At 39.0% G+C, this 21,047-nt stretch overlaps 1 protein-coding gene across 2 annotated transcripts in view; it reads left to right on the forward strand.

The window, feature by feature from the left end:
* USP34 (ubiquitin specific peptidase 34) overlaps nucleotides 1–21,047 on the forward strand; it is a 242,035-nt gene that overhangs the window by 44,892 nt on the left and 176,096 nt on the right. For both annotated transcript variants that reach the window (XM_036334433.1, XM_036334432.1), the window contains 6 exons: nucleotides 651–1,059; nucleotides 4,280–4,330; nucleotides 4,510–4,659; nucleotides 13,316–13,383; nucleotides 18,351–18,543; nucleotides 20,288–20,349. In XM_036334433.1, the coding sequence (XP_036190326.1) occupies nucleotides 651–1,059; nucleotides 4,280–4,330; nucleotides 4,510–4,659; nucleotides 13,316–13,383; nucleotides 18,351–18,543; nucleotides 20,288–20,349 (933 nt within the window). The remainder of the gene's footprint in view (nucleotides 1–650; nucleotides 1,060–4,279; nucleotides 4,331–4,509; nucleotides 4,660–13,315; nucleotides 13,384–18,350; nucleotides 18,544–20,287; nucleotides 20,350–21,047) is intronic.

Genomic DNA, 21,047 nt, shown 5'->3' on the forward strand with positions numbered 1-21,047 from the left:
CAAATTATTAATTTTAAAATGTGGGCTTTAAAATTGACAACAAAACCACTTTTGTAAAATAAGCAGCTTTACTAATAAGGCATATTATTATAACCTGTTTTCCTGTTATTTACTGAGCATAAAATGAGTACTTGGTTCTTAGAGAAGCAAAAATATTTGCCACAATTCTTATGCTTAAATAGTTCTTTGTATAGAAGGGCAGGTAAATGCCTACATAAAATTGAGATGATAGCTGTCCACTTAATACGGTGACTTTTTATTAACTAAAGTACCAGTTTTTTGTTTTTTTAAAAAATATATTTTATTGATTTTTTTACAGAGAGGAAGGGCGAGGGATAGTTAGAAACATCAAATCAGTTGCCTCCTGCACACCCCCCGCTGGTTATGTGCCCGCAACCGAGGTACATGCCCTTAACCGGAATTGAACCTGGGACCCCTGCTCTATCCACTGAGCCAAACTGGTTAGGGCTAAAGTACCAGTTTTTGATGTTATGCTATCTAAAGTTATTATGGTGCTACTTAATCAGGAAGGAGGAAATAAAAACCATTTAGAAAAATGTATTTTAGTATTTGCTTAATTTTTTATATTGTTATATATAATTGTTACTTCTCTAGGAAGTATTGATTAATTTATTTTTTTCCCCTTACAGGCAATGTCTATGCTGCTTCAAGGAATATAAGCATTTGGAGATTTTTAACCAAGTAGTGTGTGCACTTATTAACTTAGTGATTGCCCAAGTTCAAGTGCTCCGGGACCAGCTTTGTAAACATTGTACTACTATTAACATAGATTCCACGTGGCAAGATGAGAGTAATCAAGCAGAAGAACCACTGAATATAGAAAGAGAGTGTAATGAAGGAAGTACAGAAAGGCAAAAATCAATAGAAAAAAAATCGAACTCTACAAGAATTTGTAGTGTGACTGAGGAGTGTTCTGATCCTTTTAGTTTATGGAGTACAGATGAGAAGGAAAAACTCTTACTATGTGTGGCAAAAATTTTTCAAATTCAATTTCCCTTATATACTGCTTATAAGCATAATACTCATCCTACTATAGAGGTATGTAAAAATAAGTATTGTGAATTTTAAGTAATACTATGTTAGTATATAGTTGTCAGTTTCTAAGTTATGAATATAAAGACAGTTATTGATGGAAAAATGTATAAAAATTACTATTATAAAAATAATTCCAGTTTTCTTTAAACTGTTCCTGTAATAACTTATATTAAACATTTGTTCATATTCCTATTAAGGAAGGATATATACATTGCAGTCATAAAAATTGAACTGTTCATTGATGATCTAAATATTTTGCTGATGTGGATCTATGCTCTATTGTTAGTCTTTCAAAAGATAATGATTGGGAAAAAGAAGCACATAGAATTTTGAATTTCATTTTTAGAGGTATAGGTAACAGAATTTGAAATGGTCTTAGTCAAAAAAGTAACTATTAGTCTCTATATATAAAGAGCCAGGGTTTGTAATGTCCAAAACGACCGAAGGGACAACCAAATGCTAGGCTGCGTGGGCAGCAGGCTCAGGTGGGCGGGGACTGGCGAGTGGGCGGAACTGCTGACTTCTGGAGAGAGAGAGGGGAGGTGGGCAGGGCTGATCAGCAGCTTCCGTGGCTGCTGGTGAGGCCTGGAGTGAGAAGCAGGGTCCGATCAGCAGCCTCTGTGCAGGCTTGCCTCTCTCTGGCCTCGCCAGTAGCCACGCCTCTCCCTCCCTGCCCCCGCCCCCCCCCCCCCCCCCCCCCCAGATCAGCAGTTCAGCCCGCACGCCAGCAGCCTGAGGCGGCTGCTGATCAGCCCTGTCCCTCTGATCAGGCCGGGAGATGCTGGCATAGAAACCGACCAGTAAGAACCTAATCTGGGTGAACTGCTAAGGCAGAACCTAAGGTGGGGCTGAGGAGAGGTTTTAAAAGGGCAACAGCTGTTTGGTGTAAGATGTAAAAAAGCGGTTCAATTTTTTAATGACCTGTTTGGCAGTATAGTGCATTTGGCTGGCTATCAGTCCAGATATAGGGATTATGTATTTTTGTCTGCCAGGAGCATCTCCTCCTGCTGAAAAAGGCGCCCCCCCCCCCCCCCCCCCATTTAAGCAATCCTATCCTACATAATCTACATAATATGCTAATTAGACCGGGTCGACCAGCCATATTCTGGACTTCCGACTTCCTTCCATGGTGGGGGGGCCGAGGCAGAGGCAGTTAGGGGCGATCAGGCCAGCAGGGGTGGGCAGTTGGGGGCAAGATCAGGCTGGCAGGGGAGGGCAGGGCAGTTGGGGGCGAGATCAGGCCGGCAGGGGAGAGAAATTAGGGGTGATCAGGCAGGCAGGCAGATGAGCGGTTAGTAGCCAGTGGTCCCAGATTGTGAGAAGGTGCAGGCTGGGCTGAGGGAACCCCTCTTCCCCGGTGCATGAAATTTGTGCACTGGGCCACTAGTTTTAAATAATAGTATTTTCTTTTGTAACGTAAGATGGCTTGACTCATTCTATTAGTAATATTTTTATAAGCCCTTCTAAAGAGTTTAGTAACTCATCTTAGGTTTCTAATTTAGATAATGACATTTCTTTCTAAATGTAGTGAAAATTGAGATAGTTACGTGGCAGTGCATAATATTAGTGGTTTAAAACAATAGTGATTTATTATTACTCATGATTCCGTGGGTTGGCCTGGCAATTCCTTTGCTGGTTTTGTGTGTCTCATTTATGCAGCTGCATTCACTTTTGAGTGTTTTATGGTCCAACTTCCTTTCTGACTTTTGGTGCTGGCTGTTGTCTAGGCTGGGCAGCAGTCACCAACCTGTGGCTGCCTGTCATGTTCCACGCCGCCCCCTGGTGGTCAGCGCACATCATAACGATTGAGCTCCCACTCTCCTGGTTGAACTCCCGAGCAATTTGCATAGTAGCCTTTTATATATATAGATCATTTTTATAATCCTCACCTGAGGATTTTTTTTTTAATTGATTTCAGAGACAGCAAGAGAGAAACATGTATGTGAGAGCTAAACATTGATTGGTTGCCTCTCATATACACCCACCCAAAATGTATGGGATGATGCTCCAACTAACTAAGCCACGGCAGCCAGGACTCCCCTTAATATTTTTGAAGGATGCTTAAAAAGCTTAGATGGTTATGCCACCATTTATTTAGCCATCCTATTGATACCTAAGTTGTTTCTAATTTTGAGATGTTAAATGAATAATTTCTGTGAGTCTGATTACATATACATTTTCTAAATGTTTTTTTTTTTTCTTAAATTTTTATTGACTTCAGAGAGGAGGGGAGAGGGAGAGAGAGAGAAACATTAATGATGAGAATCATTGATTGGCTGCCTCCTGCATGCCCCTCACTGGGGATTGAGCCCACAACCTAGGCATGTGCCATTGGCCAGAATCAAACCCAGGACCCTTTGTTCCACAGGCTGATGCTTAATTCACTGAGACAAACTGTGCGTGTGTGTGTGTGTGTGTGTGTGTGTGTAAGTATATATATTTTACTGATTTCAGAGAGGAAGGGAGAGATAGGAACATCAATGATGAGAATCACTGATCAACTGCCTCCTGCACACCCTCTACTTGGGATGGACTCCACAACCCAGGCATGTGACCTTGACCAGAATCAAACCCAGGGCCCTTCAGTCCTCAGGCTGACGCTCTATCCACTGAGCCAAACTGGCTAGGGCTAGAGTAATTCTAAAAACACTTAATATGGTTTTGAAACTGTGCTTTGGAATTCTCTGTTTTATAATGTGCTTTCCATACATAAAATTTAACTACCCAGAAGCACACTCATCCATTGTTAGTGAGAGTATAAGCTGGTAAGGCCATGTTGGAGGGCAATTTGGCAATGTACATCAGCATTTAAAATGTACATTCCCTTTGGTCCTGTTCATCATTTAGTCAATTATCCTAAACAACTAATAAAAAAGATAAATATACGTGTGTGTGTGTGTGTGTGTGTGTGTGTGTGTGTATACATATATATATATACACACACATATATATATATATAATTACTCCAATTCTTTAAGGAAAGATTTTTGTTTAAGATAAATAATGTGTACTACATAGTATAGAAATATTTATTTGGAGAAGAGTTAACATATACTTTAGAACTCAGTCATATTAGCTTCAATTAGGAATACCACTGTTCATGATGAGAAGCAATCACAAAATCTGAGTTTTTATAAAAGCAGTCTTTAAAAAATTGTATTTTGTAAGGGTTGTCATTAAGTAGTGTGACCTAATTGTATTTACTTTTTTTTTATACACTCAGGATATATCAACCCAAGAAAGCAACATATTGGGGGCATTCTGTGATATGAATGTAAGTTTTTGCCTATTTTCATTCTCAGTTTTATGGAAAATTTTGTGGTTGTGCCCCCCACCCCCATTTGTGTGTTTTGAGTTTATTTTTATGTATGATCAGTATTTTTCCAGTATTGATAATAAAATAAAAATCATTCCTGATTTAGTTTTAAAATAACATTTTCTTTTTTTCCTCAGGATGTAGAAGTACCATTGCATTTGCTTCGTTATGTATGTTTGTTTTGTGGGAAAAATGGCCTTTCTCTCATGAAGGATTGCTTTGAATATGGAACTCCTGAAACTTTGCCATTTCTTATAGCACATGCATTTATTACAGTTGTATCTAACGTAAGTGTTATTTGGAATTGGTTTTACCCTTGAGTATAATGTCTAGATTTTAATAACAAATTTTATGTACAGTAAAGGCAGGTTTTGAGTGATTTGTATGTAGAATAACTTTTTTTTCGCTATATTTAAAAAAAATTGAGTACAGAAACCTCCTTAGAGTACTTTTTTTTCATAGAAAGGGTCAAGATCTCTTTTATTTAATTTGTATACTACCTTCTTATACTAACAAATAACCAGAATTAAAAAAGAATTCATTAAAATCCAGAAAGCACTTCTGTGGTTTTAGGGCAGCTGTGACAAAGGTACCATAAACTGTGTGATGTAAAACAATAGACATTTATTCTTTCATGGTTCTGGAAACTAGAAGTCATAAATCAGGTGTCAGCAGTTCCTTTTTTTGGAGGTTCTTAAGAAGTATTTGGTCCTGTCTCCCAGCATCTGGTAGTTGCTTGCAATCCTTGATGGTCCTTAGCTTATATAGAGATGTATTACTGCAATTTCTGCCTCCATCTTTACATGGCTTTCTCCTCTGTGTGTTTGTATCCAAATTTCCTTCCTCTTGTAAGGACACTAGTCATTGAACTAAGGTCTACCTTAATCCCATGTGACCTCCATATTACTTGATTATATCTTTAAAGCCTTCTTAAAATCTGTATTATAATAAAATTGAATTTGTATAAATAATTGAATTTAAGTTGAATAGGTAAATTTAGCCATTTACCTCTTATCTGAAATAATAAAAGGCTAATATGCAAATCGACCAAAAGGCGGAACGACCAGCGGCTATGATGCGTACTGACCACCAGGGGGCAGATACTCAATGTTGGAGCTGCCCCCTGGTGGTCATTGTGCTCCCACAGCGGGAGTGCCTCTCAGCCAGAACCTGGGGTCATGGCTGGTGAGCGCTGCAGTGCTGGTGGGAGCCTCTCCACCTCTGTGGCAGTGCTAAGCTGTCAGTTGGATATCCTCCGAGGGCTCTGAGGGACCCTCTCCCCCCAAGTGCACGAATTTCGTGCTGTGGGCCTCTAGTCTGAAATACAGCTTGCTATTCATCACTTTGAATATTTCTTGCCACTCCCTTCTGGCCTGCATAGTTTCTGTTGAGAAATCAGCTGACAATCATATGGGTACTCCCATTTAGATAACTGTTTTTCTCTTGCTGCTTTTAAGATTCTCTCTTTGTCTTTTGCTCTTGGCATTCTAATTATGATGTGTCTTGGTGTGGTCCTCTTTGGATTCCTTTTGTTTGGGGTTCTCTGTGCTTCCTGGACATTTAAGTCTATTTCTTTCACCAGGTAGGGGAAGTCTGCCATTATTTCTTCAAATAGGTTTTCAATATCTTGCTCTCTCTCTTCTTCTGGCACCCCTATAATTCGGATGTTGGGACCCTTGAAGTTGTCCCAGAGGCTCCTTCACTATCTTCATATTTTTGGGTTCTTTTTTCTTTTTATTTTTCCGGTTGGGTGTTTTTTACTTCTTCGTATTTCAAATCTTTGACTTGATTCTTGCGATCCTCTAGTCTGCTGTTGGGATTCTGTATAATATTCTTTATTTCAGTCAGTGTATGCTGTATGCTTAATTTCTAGTTGGACCTTTTTCATATGCTTGAGGGTCTCAGTAGATTTATTGAGAGTCTCACTAAATTTATTGGCAGTTTCTAGAAAATTCTTGAAAAACCTTATAATCATGGTTTTGAACTTTATATCCAGTAGTTTGCTTTCCTCCATTTCTGTCATTTGTGACCTGTTTATTTGTCTCCGCATTTTGGCTGCTTCCCTGTGTTGATAGAGTGGCTTTCTCTGCTAGGTGTGTTATACGGCCCAGTGGCTCAGCCTCCCCAATTACCTGAGGTGGACACTCTTGGTGCACCCCTTTGTGGGCTGTGTGCACAGTCTTGTTGTAGTTAAGCCTTGATTGTAGTTGGTATCACTGGGAGGAATTGACCTCCAGGCCAATGGACTGTAAGAATCAACTGTGTCTATGGTGGGAGAACTTCTTTGCTGGAGACACCCTTATGGGGTAAGTCTTGCTTCAGTGGGGCTTTGGTGCTCACTGAGTCTGCTCCCTGAGTGTGTCCCTTATGGATCTGAGGAGTTGTAATCTGGATGGTCCCACTCTGACCACTGGGTACACTGGCTCTTGGATCTCTAAGGAGGTGCTAATTTAGCCTCTGCCTGAGGCTACCCAGCAGGAGCTATGGAAGGATCTGCAGATTCCACTTCTTTGTTTGGGGTTTGGAGGTTTCCAGATGAGGCCCAGCTGTGAAGCAATGCAAGCTGCTGTGGGGCCTTGGGCCTTCTTTTGGATGTTCTGGGTCTCTCTGAGCCAGCTGCAGTTCATTAGGTAATTTTAGATCTCACAGGGTCAGGCCATTCATATGCAAAAGCCTCTGAGCACAGCTTGGGTGGGGCAGGGTCTCAGGGAATCAAAAGGGCGGAGCACACAGCTATGGTTGATCCTCAGTCCTGCCCTAAGAGGCCCCGGGTCTCAGTGTCGTGGTAATCGCTGCAAGCACCTCTGAGAGAAAGCCGCCCTAGAGTTCTGCCTGCTGCCAGACAGTCCAGTTTCTCCCCGTATGAGTCTGGGTCTCCCGAGACTTGCCCATAACTGGAGTTCAGAGCAGGAGCGTGTGTCTCCCTCCCGATTGAAAAAGACAACTGCGTCCTCATTTGGCAGCCCTTTCCGCACTGCCTCCGTACCTCTGCACTTTACTTCCGCACCTCCTCTGAGTCTCAGTGTGCTTTTCTCTTTCCTTCTAGTTGTAGAATTTCCACGCAGCCAGCCTTCCTGTGGTTCTGGATGATGTCCGTTTTGTCTTTTAGTTGTATTTTTGAAGTGGTTGTGTGAGGCAGCAATTTCAGATGTTTACCTATGCCACCATCTTGGATTCTCCTGTCTGTTTCTTATTGATAGGTGGAGATTTCTTTTTATGTTTTGGATATTAGTCTTTTGTGTGACATCTATGTATTGTTATATCTTCCACTCTAGTCTGATTTTTATTCTCTTGTCTCTTTTAAGAGTTATCCATCAAACTGTGTAATTTATAAAAAAAAGTTTTATGGTAATGTTTTATTTATGGTTGGAAAAATGTTTCTTACCTTGAGATCATGAGATTTTTCTGTGTTCTAAAAGTTTGATTGTTTTACTTTCACATTTTAATCTATAGGTCAGCTGGAATTATTTTATGTATGGTGCGGGTAAGGGATCAAGATTCATTTTTTTTTGATATAGACAACCACTGTTCCTAACACTGTAGCAACGGAAGTGTTTCTCCTTTTTTTCAACACTATCATTTTTACCATAAGTTAGGAACCTATATGTGCATGGCTCTGGGATTTCTTGTTTATTCTATTAGTCTATTGTTTAATCTTGGTTATTTGCATACTACCTTAATTTCTGGAGCTTTATGAGCAGGGTTGCTATCTTGTAAAGCAAGTTCTATCTCCCTGTCATTTTTTTAAAATTGAGGTATAGTTGACATATAACATCATATTAATTTAGGTGTACAACATAATGATTTGATATTTGTATATATTGCAAAATGATAACCATAGAAAGTCTAGTTAACATCTGACATCATTCATACTTAAGTTTATTTTTCTTGTAATGAGAACTTTTTTTAAAAAAAATATATATTTTATTGATTTTTCACAGAGAGGAAGGGACAGGGACAGAGAGCCCGAAACATCGACGAGAGAGAAACATCGATCAGCTGCCTCCTGCACACTCCCCACAGGGCATGTGCCCCCAACCAAGGCACATGCCCTTGACAGGAATTTTTTTTTTTTTTTTTAAATATATTTTATTGATTTTTTACAGAGAGAAGGGAGAGAGATAGAGAGCCAGAAACATCGATGAGAGAGAAACATCGATCAGCTGCCTCCTGCACATCCCCCACTGGGGAAGTGCCTGCAACCCAGGTACATGCCCCTGACCAGAATCGAACCCGGGACCCCTAAGTCCGCAGGCCGACGCTCTATCCACTGAGCCAAACCGGTTTCGGCCCCTTGACAGGAATTGAACCCGGGATCCTTGAGTCCGCAGGCTGACGCTCTATCCACTGAGCCAAACCGGTCAGGGCTGTAATGAGAACTTTTAAGAACTATTCTGTTGGCTACTTTCAGATACAAAATACAACATTATTAACTATAGTCACCGTACATTACATCCCCATTCTCAGTCATTATTAAAGAATGTTTTATCTGTTCTTGGACCTTTGCATTTGGAAGCAGAGCCTAAAGTTTGTACATAAACTTTTTGTTTGCATTGAATTTATAGATCACTTTGGGGAAAACTGTCATTTTTGTAATATGAGTCTTCTAATCTATAACTGTGACAAATGTGTTTTTATTAACATGTTCTTTAATATTTCTCATAATTTCTGTTTCTATGTAGAGGTGTCATATGTCTTAGATTATTCCTAGGCATATGCTATTTCTTGATCTTGTAAAGAGAATATATACGGATATGTGTATATATGTATTTTTAAATCTTTATTTGTTGAGAGTATTATAGATGTCCCTTCCTCCCACCCCCCTTCTCCTCCTGGTTCCTGCCCCACCCCAGGCCTTTGCCACCCTATTGTCTGTGTCCATAGGTAATGCATGTAAGATCTTTGTTTAATCTCTTCCTGCCCTTCTCACCCCTCTTCCCTCTGAGAATTGTTAGTCTTTTCCATTTCCATGCCTCTGATTCTATTCTCTTCATTAGATTTCTTACCCATTTATTTTGATTTTTAGATTCAGTTGCTGATATGTTTTTTTTTTAAAATATATTTTATTGATTTTTTACAGAGAGGAAGGGAGAGAGATAGAGAGTTAGAAACATCGATGAGCTGCCTCCTGCACATCTCCCACCGGGGATGTGCCCGCAACCCAGGCACATGCCCTCGACCGGAATCGAACCCGGGACCTCTCAGTCCGCAGGCCCATGCTCTATCCACTGAGCCAAACTGGTTTCGGCTGCTGATATGTTTTTATTGCCATTCTATTTATATTTTTGATCTTTTTCTTTTTCTTTTCCTTCTTCCTCTTCATAAAGAATACCCTTCAACATTTCAGGTAATACTGGTTTAGTGGTGATGAATTCCTTTAGCTTTTTTTGTCTGTGAAGCTTTTTATCAGATGTTCAATTCTAAATGATAGCTTTGCAGGGTAATCTTGGTTGTAGGTCCTTGCTATTCATCACTTTGAATATTTCTTGCCTCTCCCTTCTGGCATGCAGTTTCTGTTGAGAAATTAGTGTTCCCTTGTAGGTAACTAATTGCTTTTCTCTTGCTGCTTTTAAGATTCTCTCTTTGTCTTTTAGCCTTTAACATTTAATTATGATGTGTCTTGTTGTGGCCCTCTTTGGGTTCCTCATGTTTGGGACTCTGTGCTTCCTGGACTTGTAAGTCTATTTCTTTCACTAAATGGAAGAGTTTTCTGTCATTATTTCTTCAGATAGATTTTCAATATCTTGCTCATGCTCTTCTTCTGGCACCCCCATAATGCGAATATTGGTACGCTTAAAGTCCCAGAGGCTCCTTACACTATTTTCATATTTTTGGATTCTTTTTTCTTTTTGCTCTTCTGATTGGATGTTTTTTTGCTTCCTCATATTTCATATCATTGATAGTTTCTCAGAATCCTCTGTCTACTGTTGAATCCCTGTATATTATTCTTCAGTCAGTGTATGCTTAATTTCTGACTGGTCCTTTTCCATGTCTTTGGCATTCTCACTAATATCCTGGAAAGTCTCACTAAGTCCCTTGAAGGTCTCATGAAGATTCTTGAGTAACTTTATAACTGTGGTTTGGAGCTCTGTATCTAGCAGTTTGCCCTCTTCCATTTCTTTCATTTGTGACATGTTTTTTCTCTCTCTGAATTTTGGCTACTTTCCTATGTTTCTATGTAATGGGTAGAGCTACTGTGTCTCCTGTAGTAGAGTGGCTTTGTGTAGTAGATGTCCTGTGGGGTCCAGTGTCTTATAGCCTCCCCAGTTACCGGAGTTGGGCACTCTGCACCCCTTTGGGGTCTGTGTGTACAGTCTTGTTGTAGTTGAGACTTGATTGCTGTTGGTGTCACTGGGAGGAACTGACCTCCAGGCCAATTGGCTGTGAGGACCCGCTGTGACTACAGTGGGAAAGCTGCTGTGCAGGATACACCCCTATGGAGCAGGATGTGCTTCATTGGGGCTTTGGTGCTCACTGAGTCTGCCCCTTGAGTGTGTCGCTTATGGATGTGTAGAGCTATAATTTGGTATGGTCTGATGATGACCACTGAGTGCACTGGCTGTTATGTCTCCAGGGAGGTGCAAAGTCAGCCAGTGACTTAGGCCACTTGGCAGGAGCTACAGGAGATATGCAGATTCCTCCTATTTGTATTGGGTTTGGAAGTGCTCTGGTAAGGCCCAGCTGTGAAGCAAGGCAGGCTGGTGCTAGTGCTGTGTGTTGGGCCGTTTATTGATAGGTTTGGGGCACCTTGAGAGATTTGAGCAAAGTCTGAAGCCTGAGCATGGACAGTTCATTCGTATGCAAAAGCAGCTGCACACAGTTTGGATGGGGCTGCAAATTGGATAGGGCGGGGTCTCAGGGAATCACCAGGGTGGAGGAAATAGAAATGGCTGCCAGTCAGCCCTGCTGACCTAGGAGGTCCCAGCATAGGAACAAAGACCCCTGCAAGCACCTTGGTCTGTTTCTCCTATGTCTCTGGGTCCCCCAGAGCCTCACCCTAGCACTGGAGCTAAGAGGAAGTGGAACCTTGTAAGTTCAGTTGGGGTGGGACCCTTTTAAGAGGAACAGCTGGGTCACCAGCAGCCTCCTCGTAACTGAGCTCCAATCCCTAATCCTCTGCTCTGTAGAGACGATCTCCCTCCAGATTAAAAAAGTGTCACTGGTTTAGCGCCTCTGTCCCTTCTACCAGTTTCAATGTGCTTTCTCCTTTACTTCTCTAGTTGTAGGGCTTCATTCAGCCAGCTTTCAGGTGGTTCTGGATTATGGTTATTCTGTATTTTAGTTGTAATTTTGATGTGGTTGTGGGAGGCAGTGAGTACAGGTGTTTACCTATATCGTCATCTTGGTTCTTGAAGAGGATATTTTTGAAAACTGTAATTACTCTTTGTTCCTGGTATAAAAGAAATATACATACATATATATGTATAATATAGTTTTTGTGTGTATGTATGTGTACATATGTATGTATATATTGATTTATTTATTTTTATTAACTTCTTAAGCAGCAATCTTGCTAAAATAGTTAATTCCAAGAAATGTTTATCTGAAAATTATTTTGGATTTTCTACTTATGTAGTCATATCATCTCAAAGTAATCTTGATTTTATTTTTTCCTTTTATTTGGTTTCTTGCCAATTGCACTGTGTAGGCCCATTAATTCAAGTTGAATTGAAGGCATTCTTGTTTTGTTCCTGGTCTTAGGAGAAAAAGTTTGTACATTTCAACATTAGTATAGTATTTGCTATAGGACTTAGTAGGTTATCTTATTAGATTAGAGTGAAGTCATACATTCTGCATTTGCAAATTTGTTTTTCATTTATATCCCTTAACTAGGCTTAGTATCATAGTTTCTTGTTAGATGCTTTGCTTAGGATTTTTATTCTTATATTTAAATCATTATGAGAATAAAACTACTGTAACGTAAGCATATTAGATTTAGAAATGGATTTGAATATCTTGCAGAAAAAAGGAAACATTTTATATCTTAGACCAGGGGTCCTCAAAGTACGGCCTGCAGGCCACATGCAAATACAAATATTGTATTTGTTCCTGTTTTGCTTTTTCACTTCAGAATAAGATATGTGCAGTGTGCATAGGAGTTTGTTCATAGTTTTTTTTTAAACTATAGTCCGGCCCTCCAACGGTATGAGGGACAGTGAACTGGCCCCCTGTTTAAAAAGTTTGAGGACCCCTGTCTTAGACTGTAGTAACAGTAAAAGCTTAATTCATAAATGATTATTTATATTGTAATTAATGTGTGACTCCATAAAAAGTGTATATATTATCATTGATGTTAGAGGAAGGGAGGAAGAGAGATAGAGAAACAACGATGTAAGAAACAATGATCAGTTGCCTCCCCCATGCACCCCAAGATTGGGGATTAAACCTGCAACCTGGGTATGTGCTTGACTGAATTGAACCTGCCACTTTTTGGATAACACTCTAACCAACTCATTGGCCAGGGCTAAGTATATTTGTTTTAAATTTAATGGAAGTGACTAGAAATCAGAGGTAATTTGATATTTTTTAGAAGGAATGGTAAGATGGTTTATTAGAAAACTAATTTAGTGCTGTAGTATTTGGATTGCTACCATATTACTTGGATAAGTGGTTGTCCCTTTTTAAGCAAGAAGCTAATAATTTTTCGGATTGATTTTTTGTTTGTGTGTGTGTGTGTGTGTGTGTGTGTGTGTGTGTGTGTGTATTCTTATATTTATATAAGTATAAAATTAAATCCAAACTCCTACAGTATATATAAAATGTATATAGGTTAAATTAATTACTTGATAATGTGTATTATATTGTTATCTTTTTCAAAATAGATAAAATGTATGTAGTTTAGATCCAACAAAATTCTAAATAATCTTGTTTTTAATTAAAGTGAAATACACTTGTATTCATATATTTATTATACATTAATGCCATCTTTACGTTTCTTTATAGATTAGAATATGGCTACATATTCCCGCTGTCATGCAGCACATTATCCCTTTTAGGACCTATGTTATCAGGTACGTTTATAAAATCTTTTCTGTCTGATTATCAGTGTAGTACATTTAAACAATTTATGACATAGTACAGAATCATATTGTTTCAAAGTCCTTTGTTTTCACATTCTTTAGAGAAAATTTTTATTCTCAGTTTGGTGTGTAGTATTTTTTATGTATATGTAGGTTTATATTTAATATTGCTTTTTTTTAATATGTTTTATTGATTTTTTACAGAGAGGAAGGGAGAGGGATAGAGAGTTAGAAACATCAATGAGAGAGAAACATCGATCAGTTGCCTCCTGCACCCCTCCCACCCCCCCCATTGGGGATGTGCCCGAAACCAAGGTACATGCCCTTGACTGGAATCGAACCTGGGACCTTTCAGTCCGCAGGCCGACGCTCTATCCACTGAGCCAAACTGGTCAGGGCTAATACTGCTTTTTAAAGCCATTTATGTCAGACTTTTTAAACATGGTATATAGATTAAAGAGATTACCATTGGTTACATGGGATTCCACTATATTCAGTCAACAAATGTATGCTAAGTATTATATTCTAAGCACTGGGGATGTAACAGAAAAAAAAATTTTTTTGTGCAGCTCTGTACAAAATGAATAAATAAATGATATAGTTCATCAGATAATGATTAGTATTAGAGAAAAATAGCAGCAAAGGTAGATTGAGAGTTCCAGAGAGTGGGTCACAATTTTAATTATGGGAATAGAGAAAGTCTCATGGAGGAGAAGGTGACAGTTGAGTTTTTTAAGCCTCAGCCTAGGAAGGAAACATATGAAGAGGATAAAGAAGAATTGTATTGATTAGACTTAAAGTATGAACTGTTAAGAGTTCTAAGATTGTATTTCTTGGTAATAATTTTAAGTTCTTTATACTTTTTTTCATTCATTTGCAAATTACTGGGTGTTTAATAATTTTTCATTACTGTTTGAGTTATTGGAGAAAGTGTCAGAAAAATAAACAGATAGTGATGAATGCTACACTAGTAAGGTAACAAAGAAAAAAGGTAAAGGGGGCAAAATATATGGTGACGGAAGATGCTTTGACTTTGGGTGGTAGGCACACAATTCCAGTATAAAGATCATGTAGCATTTGAAACCTATATAATCTTATTAACCAATGTCACCCTGGTAAATTTCATTATAAATCACTTTGGCTTTAATTGGATCATACGTTATAGGGGGGTTGGAATAGAAGACAGGAGACCAATTGAAAGGATAATGCAGTAGTCCTGGAAAGAAATCATGCTTGCTTGTGCAAGGATTATTTGTGGTGATTTTGAAAATTCAGTGGATATAAGTGAAAATGAAATCTACAAGATTAGTGATTGTGGAGTTTAAGAAAAGGGTAGTATCATGGATTACACTTAACCCACACCCCTCAGTTTCTCTTTTGTGCTGTATTATTAACTGAGATGTGAAAAGACTGGGAGAGCTTAAAAGACTTACTTTTAATATGCCTTTAGGATGTTTAAGAGGCACTGGCAAATTGGGAGTATAAGTCTGTTATTCAGAACAACATCCTCAATTTAGAAGTTGTCAACATAAAGGTAACACTTAAAAACCATAGGAGTGAATGGGGTTCTCTGGGGAGAGAATGTAGAAAGAGAATAGACGTGATCGTAGGATGGATCCCTGTGTCAGTTTGCTTTTGCTGTATAAGAAAATGGCTCCCAGTCCTGACCGGTTTGGCTCAGTGGATAGAGCGTCGGCCTTCGGACTCAAGGGTCCCAGGTTCGATTCCAGTCAAGGGCATATACCTTGGTTGCTGGCACATCCCCAGTAGGGAGTGTGCAGGAGGCAGCTGATTGATGTTTCTCTCTCATCATTGTTTCTAACTCTCTATCTCTCTCTCTTCTTCTCTGTAAAAAAAAAAAAAAAAAAAAAATAAAATATATTTTTTTTTAAAAAAAGAAAGAAAACGGCTCCCAAACTTAGTGGCTTGAAATAACAGCAATTTAACAATTATCTGTTTGGCTAGTTCTCCTGATCTGGGCTGACTGGCTAGAAACTGGGTGCTTTAGGATAGCCTCACTCATATGTCTTGTGCTTGTCTGGGTGATTGGTCATAGTGGGGAAGAGAGTTTCATATCTGTCTTGCAGTTGGCTAGATGTCATTTGGGGCATTGACCATATCTCTTTCATCAAGCAAGCTAACCTGAGTCACTGTTCTTGGTGGTTGAAGAGCTCCCAGCGAGAGATGGCAAGCTCAAAGGCGTTTGAAACTTCTGCTTAGGTCACATCTCTTTCTTTTTTTCTTTTCTTTTTTTTTTTTTTCAGGTGATCATCATAGCCAGGTTCTGTTTAGGTTCTCCAGCTAGGTTCTGTCTTTTTTTTTTTTTTTTTTTTTAAATTAAGTCTTTATTGTTCAGATTATTACATTTGTTCCTCTTTCTTCCCCCCATAACTCCCCTCCTCCCAGTTCCCGCCCCACCCTCTGCCCTCACTCCCCACCCACTGTCCTCATCCATAGGTGCACGATTTTTGTCCAGTTTCTTCCCGCATCTCCCACACTTCTTTCCCCCCCCAAGAATAGTCAGTCCATTCCCTATCTATGTCCCTGATTCTATTATAATCACCAGTTCATTCTGTTTATCAAATTATTTATTCACTTGATTCTTAGATTCACTTGTTGGTAGATGCATATTTGTTGTTCATAATTTGTATCTTTACCTTTCTCTTCTTCTTCTTCTTACAGGATACCTTTCAGCATTTCATATGATACTGGTTTGGTGGTGATGAACTCCTTTAGCTTTTCCTTATCTGTGAAGCTCTTTATCTGACCTTCAGTTCTGAATGATAGCTTTGCTGGATAAAGTAATCTTGGTTGTAGGTTCTTGCTATTCATCACTTTGAATATTTCTTGCCACTCCTTTTTGGCCTGCAAAGTTTCTGTTGAGAAATCAGCTGACAGTCGTATGGGTATTCCCTTGTAGGTAACTGAGTTTCTTTCTCTTGCTGCTTTTAAGATTCTCTCTTTGTCTTTTGCCCTTGGCATTTTAATTATGATGTGTCTTGGTGTGGTCCTCTTTGAATTCCTTTTGTTTGGGGTTCTCTGTGCTTCTCGGACCTGTAAGTCTATTTCTTTCACCAGGTGGGGGAAGTTTTCTGTCATTATTTCTTCAAATAGGTTTTCAATATCTTGCTCTCTCTCCTCTTCTGGCACCCTATAATTCTGATGTTGGTACGCTTGAAGCTGTCCCAGAGGCTCCTTACACTATCTTCGTATTTTCGGATTCTTTTTTCATTTTGCTTTTCTGGTTGGGTGTTTTTTGCTTCTTCGCATTTCAAATCTTTGACTTGATTCTTGCGCTCCACTGGTCTTCTGTTGGGAGTCTGTATACTATTCTTTATTTCAGTCAGTGTATGCTTAATTTCTAGTTGGTTCTTTATCACAACATCGAGGGTCTCATTAGATTTCTTGAGGATCTCACTACATTTATTGGCAGTTTTTAGAAAATTATTGAAAGACCTTAAAAGTGTGGTTTTGACCGCTATATCTTCCATTTCTGGCATTTGCGTCCTGTTTCTTTGTCTCCGCATTTTTTTATGTTTTCTTGGTGCACCCCCTAGTGGTCTTTGTGCGCAGTCTTGTTGTAGTTAAGCCTTGGTTGTTGTAGGTAATACTAGAAGGGATTTGACCTCCAGGCCAAGTGGCTGTGAGAATCAGCTGTGTCTGCAGTGAGAGAACTTCTGTCCTCTAGGGAGGTGCTAATCTAGCTTTTGCCCGAGGCTATCCAGCAAATGGCTCTGTGCAGGGCTTGGGCGGGGCGGGTCCCGGGGGATCTACAGGACAGGCTGAGCGAGCAGTTATTGCTGCTCTCAGTCCCGTCCCCGGGGGCTCTGCCTCTCAGAGTCCCAGCAACCGCTGCAAACCTCGGAGAGAAAGCTGCCTTCGAGTTCCAACCGAAGCCAGACAGTCCCGCTTCTCCCGTTTGAGTCTGGGTCCCTAGAGACTCGCCCGGATCTGGAGCTCAGAGTCTTAGACTCTCTCCTGATTGAAACAGACAACCGCGCCCTCAGCCGCCAGCCCTCTCCGCATGCACTCCGCACCTTAGTATTTTACTTCAGCACTGCGCCTCCTCTGAGTCTTGGTATGCTATTCTCTCTCCTCCTAGTTGTAGAACTTCCACTCAGCCAGCCTTCCTTTGGTTCTGGATGATGTCCGTTCCGTCTTTTAGTTGTATTTTTGAAGTGGTTGTTCGAGGCAGCAAACTCCAGCGTTAACCTATGCCGCCATCTTGGTTTTCTCCCATAAAAGTCTCCAGCTTCTGTCTCACATCAGATTTCTTAATGTCCCATTGGCCAAAGGATGTTTCATGGCAAAACTGAGATTTAAGGGAGTAGGGAAATAGATTACAATGTTACTGTTCCACTCTTCCCATCAAGAGGTGTAAAGATTTCTATATAAAGTGATGAGAGGAATATGGGCCTTTTTGCCATTCATTACAAGCCCAGAGGATTCCTAATGCGGAGAGGTTAGAATAGAGAAGAGAAACCAACCAAATAGAATATTCAGGGTCTGAGAGGAACATCAGTGACTTGTGATTTTTGGAAGGCAAAAAAGAATGAAGTTTAAAATGTTCACAATTAAAAGAATTTTGGCTGAATATGGGAAGTAGATACACTGTTTATATGACAACAGCTGAAATTTAAAACAAGATGTATACATTGTATGTATTAGAGAATAATAAAGCTTTACTGGAGGTGCAGGATCTTGTGTTAAATGACTTGGCTCTTTGTAGTTAATGATTTAAATTGGCCTTTCAGTAAAGCACACATTGCCACAAGTCATAATCTTTGAACCATCACTTTGAAATAGTTTAAATTGGGAATGTTAATTAATCCCAGGATGCCAGATTCTACCGTACTAAACATTTTGCATTTTGAAGGTTATGGAGTAAAGTAATAGTATTGAATCATTAAGTGGTCTTTAGAAATATTTTGCAAGTTTTTATTTCTGAAACATTTCAGGTATTTATGCAAGCTCTCTGATCAGGAGTTAAGACAGAGTGCGGCTCGCAACATGGCTGACTTAATGTGGAGCACAGTGAAAGAACCATTGGACACAACGTTATGCTTTGATAAAGAAAGCCTAGATCTTGCATTTAAGTACTTTATGTCACCTACTTTGACAATGAGGTTGGCTGGACTAAGTCAGATAACGGTAAGTTATACTTGCTTTATTTTTGTTTCATTTTTTACCTTTAAGACTGTCATCATCACCATAATAATGCCAACTTTTTACGGAGCACTTACCTTATGCCAGGCATTGTGCTAAGTATTTTACATGCATTATGTTGTATGGTTCTTAAAAAGAATTTTTGTGTTTTCCCTATTTTATTTTTATATTTAATTATTCTTTGTTAATCCTCACCTGAGGATATTTTTTTCCATTGCTTTTTTGAGAGTGGAAGGGAGGGAGGGAGAGGAGGAGGAGAGGGAGGTGAGAGAGAGAAAGAGAGCGAAAAACATCCTTGTGAGAGAGACACATTGATTGGTTGCCTCCTGCATGTGTCCCAACCAGGACCTGGATTTAACCTGCAACCTAAGAATTGCCCTTGACTTGCATTGAACCTAAGACCCTTCAGTGCTCTGGCCAACACTCAGACCACTTAGTCACACTGGCCAGGGCTGTATTTTCCTTATTTTAAATATGAAGAGACTGAGGCTTAGATTTAGAAGGACTTACACCTTAGGTCTTTTTTATTTCCGGGTCCAATTCCTTCACTTTTTTTTTTTTAACTCTTCATTTAGAAATCAGTGTTTTGATTGATTAGAGAATTAGAGATTATAAATTAGGTACTTAATTCATTGTCCAGGGAGAAACCACAAATTAATGGGCCATAGGCCAAATTTGACTAACAAAAATGTTCTGTTTGTACAGTAGCAAATATTGTTGTAAATAGGTCAAAATCTGTATTATTGACCTCTCTTGTGGGTGGGGCTGGGTGGGATGGGGAGGGAGTTGGTGTAGGGAGGAAGACTTGTTATCCTTGAGTCTGTATTGCATTAACAATTTGCTAGAGCTAAGTAATTAGCTGCACTCTTTAGAATGGATATGCTTTCTATGGTTTACTAAGGCCTCCCTTAACCTTACTTTTTATTTTCTGCCTGTTTTTATAGTGTAGTTATTCTGAAGTAGCTGGATTTTACTCATGTATTGGGGTTTGAGAATGTGGAAAATATTTGTTGACATTTTTCCAAATTAAATATTTTCTTTAATTTAAATTCTTTATTGTTTAAAGTATTACATATCATGTTTTTCCTCCATTGACCTCTCCCCAGTCGCTCCGATGCCCAGCACATGCCCTCACCCCCCTACTCTCTGTGCCCATTTGTTATGCTCATATGTATACATACAAGTCCTTTGGTCCATCTTTTACTCCCCTCCCCCCCTTCCCTCTTATTGGACGGTCTGTTTGATGCATCTGTGTCTCTGGCTCTATTTTTGTTCATCAATTTATGTTATTCATTATATTCCACAATTGAGTGAGATATGTGATATTTATCTTTCTCTGAATGGCTTATTTCACTTAGCATAATGCTCTCCAGGCCCCAAATTAAATCATTACTGTTTATTTAGTGGGCCTTTACAAACTTATATGTCTTTAAGAACATATTGTTGCCTTGCATTAGGTTTTTTTGTTTTTCTATGATTTAGATTTTCTCTGTAGGGTGCATAGTGGAATGAAGCATAATTAATACTTGTGGAATGAATTTATTTAATGTTTTAATATGATAAAGGAAATAGCCAGACTAGTTGGGAAGTGTATGTATTGATTCTCTATTTAAATTTTATAATTTTGTTCTGGTTATTGATTATGATCTGCAAATATCAAACCATGTTTCTTAACATTTGCTAACACATATAAGAATAATTTTGGCAAACTTTATTTTTCTAATTATAGAATCAACTTCACACCTTCAATGATGTGTGCAATAATGAATCATTGGTATCAGACACAGAAACGTAAGTAGGAGCATTACTTATACATAAATAATATTTAATGTGTGACTATTTACATGGTAAGTATAATTGTGACTTAGATTTGAAGTGTTCACTAGAAATTCTTTGCTTTTTGGTTTCATTTGTGCAGTCTTAATAAGATTTCAGAATAACATATTGAAACATTTCTCCATGTTTTTTTAAAAGCATATACCAAGCTCTAGCTGGTTTGTCTCAGTGGCTAGAGCATCGGCCTGCGGACTCAAGGGTCCCAGGTTCAATTCTGGTCAAGGGCACGTACCTTGGTTGTGAGTACATACCCACTAGGGAGTCTGCAGGAGGCAGCTGATCGATTTTTCTCTCTCATTGATGTTTCTAACTCTCTATTCCTCTCCCTTCCTCTCTGTAAAAAACCAACTATATATATATATATATATATATATATATATATATATATATATATATATATATATATAAAGCATATATCAACATAGTGTTTATTTGCAGGTTCAATTCCTCTCCAGGGCACGTACCTTGGTTGCAAGCTGGATCTCTGGTCCTGGTTGGGGTGCATGCAGGAGACAACCAATCAATGTATTTCTCTCACACTGATTTTTCTTTCTTTCTGTCTCTCCCTCCCATTTTCTAAAAAAAGCCTATGGAAAAATATTCTCAGTGAGGATTGACGACAAAAAAAATAAATAAATAAAATAAAATAAGTG

Source organism: Myotis myotis, unplaced genomic scaffold, assembly GCF_014108235.1.
Source record: "Myotis myotis isolate mMyoMyo1 unplaced genomic scaffold, mMyoMyo1.p scaffold_m19_p_14, whole genome shotgun sequence".
NCBI lineage: Eukaryota > Metazoa > Chordata > Mammalia > Chiroptera > Vespertilionidae > Myotis > Myotis myotis.